This window comes from Tamandua tetradactyla, chromosome 9 (genome assembly GCF_023851605.1).
Source record: "Tamandua tetradactyla isolate mTamTet1 chromosome 9, mTamTet1.pri, whole genome shotgun sequence".
Lineage (NCBI taxonomy): Eukaryota > Metazoa > Chordata > Mammalia > Pilosa > Myrmecophagidae > Tamandua > Tamandua tetradactyla.
The window spans coordinates 18526577-18538653 of NC_135335.1; the positions used below are offsets into that span (position 1 = coordinate 18526577).

Consider the following 12077-nt stretch of genomic DNA (forward strand, 5'->3'; position numbering starts at 1 on the left):
CCATAGCCTCCTTTACACACTTCTGGTTTTCATTCTTTAAGTCTTTTTCTCTTTATGGGTTTAACATTAGGCAATTCTGATTTGTCTGTAACGTTACTTTTGCTAATATGAATGACATGGATAGAGGCGGTCTATAATTTAGATATCCAAAGCTATTGCCGTTAAAGTGAATTTAGAGAATTACAGGATAGGTAAAAACCTGTATTAATGACCAATCTGAAAAAGATCCTTCTAAAATGAATTTTGATCAAGGATATTCTAATCAAACATTGCCTTTGGATAATTATGGGTAAAGATTCTGGGTAGGGTTGCTACTACTCCACATTGTAAAGACTGACTCAACGTTATTATTTGAATGAGTCCAACTTCAAGGCATATTTCCCTTTTGTCAGTTTTCGATAATACTTTCTTTGTAGTAATACTATACCTCAAATAACAAGGAGAGTCAAACATTTGAAACCATAAAATATGACTAACATCATCTTATCCTCTGTTTTCTCTGTACCTTAATGTTGAAGAAAAAGAAGTTCAACATTTTAGGTATAGAGAAAACTGAGGATCAGATGATGGTGTAGTACTCCAACTTTATCAACAAAATCACCTCTTGTACTTAACTTATAAATGAAACAAGTCCTTGTGCTGAAATTGGGAGATACACATATTGGGGGGATATAACAAACTGTTATCATGTCTAAACCCAGATGAAATAAACCTCACTTACAAGTCCACTAAAATCACATCACTTGGGGAGCTCCCTGGCTTCCTATCCTTTGTGGGAATATGACACTTTTGCACAAATCAAAGATAAAGGCTACTTGTCTTTGGAGATTTTAGTTAGACCATTCTAAGTCTTTGGCTTTAGTGGACTATTTGTCCTTACAAAGAATCTGAAGTAAGAATCCCTCCTGGGGTTATGCATTAAACCTGGTGGAAGCGATTATTCGCAATGGGTGGTGCTACCCATCGGAGGTGGACATGTAAGATGGTCGTGTCATATTTATCTTTCAATTTAACTGTCATAATAAATAACCCAAACCATACCCTGGGGGCTAAGAAATAAGTTTAACTTATTCGGTGCAAGTAGTTACGTAAAGGAACTGTCTTGAATTTTCTTTTGACTGACCATTGCTAACACTTCCTGTTGTATCTAGGATAGCACCAGCAGTGAGGCAGAACAGTGTATACCTAAATTAGGAAAAGGCAATCTTAGTTTTTCTTTTGTCGACAGTTTAGAAACCTGGAAGAAGCATCACTCCAACTGTAAGGATGAGGAAAAGCTGGATTAATGACAAAATCATAAATCTTCTTGCACTCATTAGGAATCTGAGGTTACAGAGCAACCAAGAACGCTGAATTCTAAGAACAGACAGGCCTTTTCAAGGGAAGGAAGTACACATGAGCTTTTCACCTGTAGCACAGCACAGAAGGAATAAGGTGGTCCCCAGGCAAGCAAGTGAGAAGAAATGTTTACATGTGATAGAATTGATAAAGGTTGAATGTGACCTAGCATGACAATATAGAATCTCTGAGAACCCCAGAAATAAAAGGAGTTCAACTCACTCACAGGCTTTTTTCCTTGGGCTGTTCCCTCGTGCTCACAATAAAGACTGGGGACAGGGCAGAGGCCAGAAAGTGCCACTGTTGGTTATGGGGAGAATGTGAAGGCAGAAGACATGAAACCCCACCCCTGCCTGGACTCTTTTCTCCTGTGGAGCAAAACCTTTAGGCTGTTGGGAAGGAGGCAAAAATCCTAGTACCTTCCTGGCACAAGGAAAGAGTTATTGTTGCAAGGAAAGGGTAAGATTTTAAAAACCCTCTATTACTGCAAAGGGGCAGGAAACTGCCCTGAGTCCAGGATCCTATTTCATTGTTACTAAATGAATGTAATCACTGCTGGAGGGGTAGCTAACACTCCTTCATACAAAACCTGCTGTAGAGACAAGACTGAGATTGGCTGTCATGGGGAGCAGAAGCAGAGATGCTGAGAAAGCCCCATTCCTAAGTCACATGGCGCCCGCCTAAGAGAGAGCTAACATCAGGACAAGAGAGAATTGTACGTTTCCCACACCATCGGCCTGATAAGCATGAAGTAACAAGTAACAAATAAGTTTTTATTTCAGATACTAATTTGTGACCACTGCCTCCAACAAGTCTCCAAGGAAAAAGAATTTTGGAAACTCATTGTTTTCACTTTCAAGGTTCAGAACTCTCTTCTCCCCAGCATAGAAGGGAAAACTTTTTTTTTAACATTTGAAGAAGTAAATCTATTCTATTTTTTCATTTCTGTTCATTTCCATTGATATTAATGGCTTGTACAATAAACACCTTTCTTCCACTCCAAAATCTAATTCCTGAGAAGTTGGAGGTGATTTGACATAATCCCTTTCCCCAACACTGTCAAGGTATGTGTCGGTAGTTAGTTATCCTGCTACTATATTTTGATAGTTTTATCATGTATTTACTTTGGCTAGTAGAAGTCCCAAAATGAGGCAAGCTTCACCTAACATTATGACATAGGTATGTACATGATGATCGTCTTTCTTTTAGTGCCTGTTTTAGTCTGTAAGCTGCTGGAATGCAACATATCAGGAACAGAATGGCTTTTATAAAGGGAAATTATTAAATTGCAAGTTTACAGTTCTAAGGCCATGAACTTGCCCAAATTAATGAATTCAGAGAAAGACACCTTAATTCCAAAGAAAGGGTTCAAGAAGTTCTAGGGTTTCTCTCTCAGCTGGGAGGGCACATGGCGATGTCCACTAGCTTTCTCTCCTCATTTCATGAAACTTTCCTGGTAACTTTTCATTCTGGTTCTCCCAAAGTGTCTGTGCTCTGTGGGCTCTGTAGACATGGATGGCTCTTTGTTAGATGATCCCCTCTTAAAGGGCTCCAGTAAGCAATGCCACCTTGAACGAGTGGAGACACATCTCCATCTAATTCAAGGGTCACACCCACAATTGGGGTGCCACATCTCTGTGGAGATAATGTAATCAAAAGTTTCTGCCCTATAGTATTGAACTAGGATTAAAAGAAAACAGCTGCCTCCACAAGATTGAATCAGGATTAAAACATGATTTTTCTGGAGTACATAAAATTTTCAAACTGACACAGTGCCACTATCTGGACTTTCTATGGCTAAATATGAGAGGTAGATGTTAAGCTGATACCAGAGTATTTTAGAGCTAATTTGTAAAACATACTCTGGAAATTTTATTGATCTCAGTTTACTAACCATTTACTGCCTCCTTTACATATACATTATATAATGGCAGATTTTAGTCCATATCCCAACATACCTGTACTTAATAATAAAAATTATAACCAATGTTTATGGAGTGCTGGCTGTATGCCAGACATTGTTCTTATTTTACTCATATTTTCTCCTTTACTTGATTCTCTCAATAAAGCTACAATTTGCAACTAAACTTTACCCATTTTATTAAATGAGGAAGCTGAGGTACAGAGTTAAATAATTAGTTCCAAGTTATAGAATTGATAAAGGTAGATCTGAAATTTTCACCTAAGCAATAGTAAGCACTTCTAATCACTGTTTTATACTTCCCCACCCCTCACTGTTGATATATCATTGATATATTTAATGTTATGTCAATAAGTGATCACTAGAATGTAGGTTCCACAAGGTATCTTTTTTTGTTCAGTTTGCGTCCAAATGCCTCGGCAATGTCTAGCACACAGTAGGAAATCAATTAATATTTATTGTTGCTGTTAAATGAGGGAACTGTAGAGAATTTGACACATTAATTTTGTGCTGAATATAATCAGAATTTGAATATTACTTATATTAGTCATTGGAAGTATTTCTGGTATTATTGAGTTCCTTGTGTACTCTTTGTTACTGGGAATAAGTCCAGTCACAGGAATTCCAATCCTCCCTTATCTTCTAGGGATAAGTCTTTCTTAACAATACAGCACAGAGAAAGGGTATGAGAAATTTGTATCAATAGGCAAAACTCTGGGTCGTTTTTAGCTCACTGCTTCCAGTCCCTGGAATTTTCCTCAAGAAAATACATTTTCAAAAAGGAAAGAAGAAATGAATATAGGAAAGAAGGATAGAAAAGAAAGTTCAATATACAACAATGATTAAAAGTTATATAAAAGTGCTGTATCAGTATAATGGAATATTTTTGCTCTTTGTATTAGGGTTCTTCAGAAAGAATATGTATAATTGTATTAATATTATATACTTATATAATTAAGATATTTATTACACGAATTGGTTTGGGATTGGCAAGTTCAAACTCTGTAGGGCAGGCCACAAATTCCAATGATGGTGAAGTTGAAACCCCTAACAGAAGTTGCCTGGCTGAAGTAGAGGCAGAAATTCTTCTTTCTGACTTCTAAAGTCCTCAGTTCTGGCTTTTAAGACCTCCAACAGATTGGATGAGGAGACTCTACACATTACTGAGCCATTCTCCTTTGTTGATTGTAGATGCAATACCCATAGATTAAATCAACTGACATAGATGCAAAGCCAGTTATGATATACCCTCATAGTAACAAACAAATGGATACCATAATATAGCCAAGATGACGCATGAAATTATCCACCACACCCTCCAACTCATGGACCCTCTAGCTTAACTTCTACCATCAAAAATAATTTCTTTATCCTGTGGGATTTAAGGGAGGTGGAGATTAAGGACACGTCAGATTTTACAAAAAACAGTGCCAGTCTCACTTTCCTGGGGTGGCAATGGAAAAAAAATCGAACACTAGTTAATCTCACCCTTAATAAGTCTTCCAGTTATCACATACATTTATTACACCTAATATTGTACACTAATGTGAGCGATGGTAACACAATTATTAAAAAGGGATCACAGGACGGCCAGGGAAATATTAACTTCAGATACCTACTAAAGGGATAGGATAATCTCAGGATACTAAATGGAAGGAGGTCATAGAAAGAGAGAAGGGAAATTATACTATCTAAAAGATAGTACCTCATCTTGGCAAGCTGGTAAATTCTGACCATTTCAATTTCAGGCTGAGGTACAGACCCAAAAGAATTGAAAACAGAGACTCAAACAGATATTTGTACACCAGTGTTTATAGCAGGGTTATTCACAATAGCTGAAAGATGAAAAACCCAAGTGTCTATCAACAGAAGAATGGATGAGCAAAATGTACTACATACAGACCCTAGAATGTTACTCAGACATCGAAAGGAATTTGCTAAGTTGTGGCTAAACCTTGAAAACATGCTAAGTAAAATAAGCCAGACACAAAGGGACAAATACTGTATGATTCCACTTATATGAAATATCTAGAATAAACAAATTCACAGAGAGAAAGAATAGATTAGAGGTTACCTGGGGCCACCCAGGGAGAGTGATTGGGGAGTTATTGCCTAATGAGTACAGAGTTTCTGTTTTGCAGTGATGACAAAGTTTTAGTAAGGGATGGTGGTGATATTGGCACCAAAACTGAAAATGTCATTAATTCCACTGAATTGCATGCTTTAAAATCTATAAAGGGAAGTCCATGGATGACTTGAGGACAGGAGCAGTGGCGGTCCTGTGTCACACTCTTTCCCCAGAGCCCAAACAGGCCCCACTCCTCTAACACGGATGACATTTTATTATCTCCGTCTACCCATCAGTTCCTCCAACAACACGCCGACACTCTTCATTTCAGGGCTGGCTTCACAGAGGCTCACAGTTCCACTGGTTCCAGTCACAGGGCATGGGGACGTGCTGCAGCGTGTCACTCATCTTCTGTATGATTTTGTTGGCTCTGTCTGTATGGTTGTATGTCAGAAAGCCAAGCTTTTCCATAGCCTGAACCTGGGAATAGAGGAGATGGGAAATAAGGCCCTGTGCCCGGTACTCGGGCATGGTACATCCCATCCGTATCTCTCCAGTCTGGTCCATCAGACTCCAGGACACAGGAGTCCCCTCGGGGCCCAGCAGGCAGAAGGTAGGGAAGGTCCGGATACAGCGCTCAATGAATCTCTGGCTCCAATCATTTCCACCAAAATGCCAAAATTTATTCACCAAGGCAGCATGGGTGACATCCAGAGATGAGAGTTTAAACATTTCTTGGTTGCTGCATAGGAAATCAAGAGAAAAGAAGCGCCCAAAGTATCAATCGTATGTGGAGTATTACATCCGTTTTCCCCCAAATTGTCTTCAGAGGCAAAATAGGAGAATAGGTGAGAATATAGACCTGGGGCCCCACTGCCTGGATTCATGACCCGATCAGTTGTGTGATCTTCAATAGGTACCTTAATGTCTGCTTCCGTGTCTTCTTCATAAAATGGAGATATTGATTGGCACCTCCCTCCGAGACAGAGATGGATAATATAAGAGCGATTGCTTAGCCAGTCTCTAGGACAGTGACCCACAAAAGAACTCCTTAAAAATTAAGTCATATTCGTGAGATTTTGTTGGTTTGTCCAGAGTGATGCCCCAATGAATCCCAGAGTGATTCAATCAGTAAGTGGAAAGTATTTGCAAAGTTCCCTTAGGGGAATGGTGAGAACGAGGAGAAATTCAACTTCCCCAAGTTGAATTCTTGATATTCTCACAAGCAGTGTGGACAAACAAAGCTATAGGCTGAGCCCCCAGTCTTGGGGTTTGTTCCTATGAAACTTAATCCCACAAAGGATAGGTCAAGCCTACTTAAAATTAGGTCTAAGAGTCACCCCCAAGAGAACCTCTTTTGTTGCTCAGATGTGGCCTCTCTCTCCAGCCAACACAACAAGCAATCTCACCACCCTCCCACTGTCTACATGGGACATGACTCCCAGGGGTGTGGACCTTCCTGGCAACATGGGACCGAAATCCTAGAAAGAGCTGAGACTCAGCATCAAGGGATTGAGAAAACCCCTAGAATGAGCTGAGACTCAGAATCAAGGGATTGAGAAAAGTTTCTTGACCAAAAGGGGAAGAGGGAAATGAGACAAAGTGGCAATGGCTGAGAGATTCCCAACAGAGTCGAGAGGTTATCCTGGAGGTTACTCTTACATATTAAGTAGATATCACCTTGTTATTCAAGATGTAATGGAGAGGCTGGAGGGAACTGCCTGAAAATGTAGAGCTGTGTTCCAGTAGCCATGTTTCTTGATGATGATTGAATAATGATAGAGCTTTCACAATGTGACTGTGTGATTGTGAAAACCTTGTGTCTGATGTTCCTTTTATCTACCTTGTCAACAGATGAGTAGAACACATGGAATAAAAATAAATAATAGGGGGAACAAATGTTAAAATAAATTTAGTTTGAAATGCTAGTGATCAATGAAAGCGAGGGGTAAGGGGTATGGTAGGTATAATCTTTTTTTTTTTCTGTTTTCATTTTACTTCTTTTTCTGTTCTCCTTTTTATCTCTTTTTTATTTCCTTTTCTGAACTGATGCAAATGTTCTAAGAAATGAGGAATATGCAACTAAGTGATGATATTGTGAATTACTGATTATATATGTAGAATGGAATGATCACATGTTAATGTTTTAGTTCGTTTGTTGTTAAAATTTTCTTAAATAAATAAATAAATGAAAAAAATGAACTCATATTGTTCTCAAAATTTCTGTGACATTCCACATAAGGCAGTGCAGATGATATCATTCCTATTTCAGACATAAGAAGATGGGTAGACACGTGACTCAAAGCTTACACTAGCAAATTAGGAAAGCCAGAGCTTAGAGTCATGGAATCTTAGAACACTGGTGTCAGAAGGAGCTTTAGCCACCATGTTGAATGAATGAGAAAGCTCAAGTCCAGAGAACGGTGGTGACATGGAGAGCAGAGGCCCCCCGGGACACAGAGCACTGGAGTCTGAAGACTTCTTCAATGGTGTGAATGGGCTCTGGGGAGTATCCTGGACAGAGCCCAGGATGTGGAACTAGAAGATCCAGTCTCGGGCCCCAGTTATGCCATGAACTGTCATCTGACCTTGAACAAGCCACTGTGTTGTTTAAGTCTGCTTTCTGTCAAAAAAATGAGGATGATGCTGCCTACCTTGTCTATCTCACACGGTGGACAAGAGGATAAAATGAGATTATAGACATGGGGGTATTTTTGGGTTGTAACATGCTATGCAATGGGAATAAAGTTCTTCAGGGAGTAGAATATCCAAAGGGTCATGGCATTGAGTGTCTCCAGATCAAATACCCACCACTGGTTTTAGAGTGGAAATTGTATATATACATACATAGGTTAGTCTGCGTATAGGTAGGTGCATATGCATGTATATATATGTATATACATATATGTATGTATAATTTATTTACATTTGCTTTCCTGGAAACCTGTTGTTCTGTGAATTGTATTAATTACTTAATATTAACACCTACTATGTGCCAGACATCATTCTAGCTGCTGAGGATATATCAGTGAACAAGAGAGAGAAGCTCCCTTCTCCTGTGGAATTCGCAGTATTGTGGGAGAGGATTAAAACAACAAATGGGTAGAAAAATACACACATAAACTGACTACAGATAATGATCATCACAAAAAAGAAAATAAAAACTGGGTGGTATGATGAAGAATCACGGGTGGGGTGGTTTTAATAGGTGCTTTCTGAGTAAATGACATTTGAAAGGTCAAATGGCAAAGAGGGAAGGGTGTGAAGATCAGAGGAAAGGGTATTTTAGGCAGATTAACAGGAAATGCAAAAACCTAAAATCATGAGCCAGTGAGTATGAATCAAGTAACAGAATAAAGACCCAAGCTACCAAAGGGAATGAGCAAAAGGGAAAAGAAGGAGTGACTGCCTGGTCATGTACGGCCTTCAATGCTTATAAAGACATTTGGATTTTATTCAAAGTGAGCTGAGGAACACTGGTGGCTTTTAAGCAGGCAAATACCAAAATCCAAATTATATACTAAAATAAAGCATTTTGGCCAATGTGTAAAAAAAGGATTAAAGAGAGGCAGGAGGTGAAAGCAAGGAGAGAAGGTTGAGGGTCATTTCAGTAGTGAAACATGTGAATAATGCAAAGCATCCCTTCTCAAACTCACATGGCTTTGGGTTTCACAGATTTAGGAGATAAGTTCTTTGCCTCCAACAGAGAGGGGACCAGTTTCTTTGCTGTTTCAGGCATCATATAGAGAATGCATTGGGTTCGCTTGACCTTGACCAATTTAGTGGCTGCAAGATTTTGTATCACCTCATCCAGGCTTGACTGTGAACCTAGAGAGGGGTAAGTAAGGCGAGATGTTATTGTCCATTTAGAAGCTACAAGAAATTGCCCAAAGAAGAATGTGATATATAAAGTCAGAAAACCTTGTTTTCAGCTGCTGCTGCTACAACTAACCATGTATCCTCAGCAGGGTTCCTCCCTGGGCATATTTTCTCTTTTGCAAAACAGAGATAATACTAGAAATCCTCAGTATATCTCTGGGAAATCAAAAGAGACATGGTATTTAAAAATCAGTAGCCAACCTTAATTGTGCACATATTACATGCCTAAGTATATGGTCTAGGATCTCATTTAAGCAGGTACTTTTATTACACCCAGTTTTATATGTGGGGGAACTGGGTAATAGATGAACTAAATCATTTGCTCAAGATCACCCAAGGAAAAGGCAGAGTAAGGATGCCATCCTATGCAGTCTGACTCCATGGGACATGCTTATAACCATGACAGCTGTTCTTGGTGGCCTACAAGGTATTCTATGCAGAATGAGCTGCAATTTTTACTCCAGGAGTGGAAGGCCAGAGGGAAGCTCTGTTCTCACACACAATCACCCTAAGGGGCACCAAAAAGGTCTGCAAAAATATATCATGAACCCTCAGCTCCCAAGAAACTATATAACTCACAGTTCTTTATAACAACCCCATGATTTGCAGTCTTTGAGTTCTGTTCCATTGAATACGTGGTAGAAACTATTACAAGGAACAGACAGTGGGATGAGAGTGAGGGGGTTGTCAGAAAGAAGCAAAAATTGTAGGGGAATCTTTGGGATGAAAAGTGAGTCATAGAAGAGAGGTCCCAGCTGCCAGCATATATCCTAGTCTTCTTACTCTGGATCTGTAAATGTTGCTTCCAGTTGATGACTTCTGACGAGCCAAGGAGTTCGTGACAGTTCTTGGGATCCTTAGGATCCTTAGAATAAATGTGATAGGTATTGGTGTAGTGATCAAAGTCATCAGTCATCTCCTGTATGTTTGGGCAAAGGGAATAAATGAAATTGCTTATACCCAGTGATTGCAGTACTGGTGTTTAATATTCCACTATGGTATGCTATTTTCACAAACTTTAATATTGATATTTTCCTTGATGTACTATCATTATGCCTGAATCATTTACATCATGAGAAAAGTTACGCACTCAATTATTCAATTTATGTTTTAAAAATTGCTGAAAAAGATATTTATATATTACATATCAATTTCAAATCAACCAAAGGTGCACCCTTTCTCTATAGTTTGATAATCCCTACAGGAACGATGAAACTTATTATTGACAAAGGCAAGCTTTTGTTGCAAGAGAAAATATTGCTTTATTTCAGAGAGTATTAGAACAAATTGATTATGAACAGGACAGTATTGAAATTAATATAAGTAATCTTGTATTAAAATCTTCATCTACATACAAAGAAACTAAACAAAATGAAGACACATATTGTTTTAAACTTAAAGCTGTGGTGCACTTTTTATTTTTTTTAAGTTTTCGGAGACAGATGTGGGGCTGATAGGTCATCTGGTCTCCTGCTACACACCAGTAATAAACTTTTTCTCTCTTTGAAATCCTGGTATCTCAGGAATTGGTCATTTGAGTGCATTGGGCAAAAGAATCCACCACAGGAGGAAAGACAGATGATAAAGACTGAGATGGTATAATCTAGGAATGCCTGGAGTATACAATGATAGTGATCAAGTATACAAATTAAGAAATGTGTTTACATAAGGAAGAACAAAGGAATGTCAATATTGCAGGGTGTTGAAAATAGATGGTCATTCATACTTTGAAACTTCAATTTCTGTAAGAGACTAACGCAAGAAATGTTTATTTGCTACAAAACTTATATTTTGACTAGCACATTTCCTCATTTAACTCATATGGACAGTTTAATTGAATTGGAACCTTGAATAGGACATGAGATTTTGTTTGTTTGTCCAGGTTAGTGGGATACCCCAATAAATTCCAGAGTGATTTGAACAGTAAATAAAGAGGTATTTGCAGGGTCTCTTTGAGGGAATGGGGAGAAAGGGGGAAAAAATTCAACTTCCCCATTTGGAGAATTCCTGATATTCTTGCAGGCAGTGGGGACAACCAAATCAATAGGCTGAGCCCTCAATCTTGGGGCTTGCCCCTGTGAGACTTATCCCAGCAAGGGACAGGCTAAGCCTACTTAAAATTAGGCCTAATAGTCACCCCCAGGGAGCCTATTGTGCTGCTGAGATGCGGCCTCTCTCAGTTTCTCAGCTGACACAGCAAGCAAACTCACTGCCCTCCCCCTCTCTACATGGGACATGACTCCTAAGGGTGTAAACCTCCCTGGCAATATGGGACAGAAATCCTAGAATGGGCTGGGACTGAACATCAAGGGATCGAGAAAACCTTCTCGACCAAAAGGGGGAGGAGAGAAATGAAACAAAATAAAGTGTCAGTGGCTGAAAGATTTCAAACAGAGTCAAGAGGTTGTCCTGGATGTTGTTCTTACACATTATATAGGTATCCCGTTTTTAGTTTTTGGTATATTAGAGTAGCTAGAGGGAAGTACCTGAAACTGGAGAACTGTGTTCCAGTAGCCATGTTTCCTGGAGATGATTGTATAATGATATAGCTTTCAAAATGTGACTATGTGATTGTGAAAATCTTGTGTCTGATGCCCCTTTTACTACGGTATGGATAGATGAGTAAAGATATGGATAAGAAATAAATTAGAGGGGGAACAAGGGTTAAAATAAATTGAGTAGACTGAAATACTAGTGGTCAATGAGAGGGAGGGGAAAGGGGTATGGCATGTATGAGTTTTTTCTTTCTTCGTTCTTTCGCTGGAGAGATGCAAATGTTCAAAAAGATGATCATGGTGATGAATACACAAGTATGTGATGATATTGTGAGCCATTGATTGTAACCATGTCAAGAATGTTTGTATGTCAAGA

At 38.9% G+C, this 12077-nt stretch overlaps 2 protein-coding genes across 8 annotated transcripts in view; one reads left to right on the top strand and one right to left on the bottom strand.

Moving 5' to 3' along the window:
- The window catches only part of LOC143646813 (uncharacterized), an 87926-nt gene that overhangs the window by 67330 nt on the left and 8519 nt on the right, over positions 1–12077 (top strand). The window lies entirely within an intron of this gene.
- The window catches only part of LOC143646809 (glycine N-phenylacetyltransferase-like), a 36908-nt gene continuing 29882 nt past the window's right edge, over positions 5052–12077 (bottom strand). For 5 of the 6 annotated variants that reach the window (XM_077116175.1, XM_077116170.1, XM_077116172.1 and 2 more), the window contains 3 exons: positions 9990–10125; positions 8984–9155; positions 5052–6069 (listed from right to left, as the gene is read on the bottom strand). In XM_077116175.1, the coding sequence (XP_076972290.1) occupies positions 5667–6069; positions 8984–9155; positions 9990–10125 (711 nt within the window). In that variant the 3' untranslated portion in view covers positions 5052–5666. Of the gene's footprint in view, positions 6070–8979; positions 9156–9989; positions 10126–12077 lie in introns of those variants that run through there. The other variant, XM_077116176.1, reaches the window with a different exon arrangement.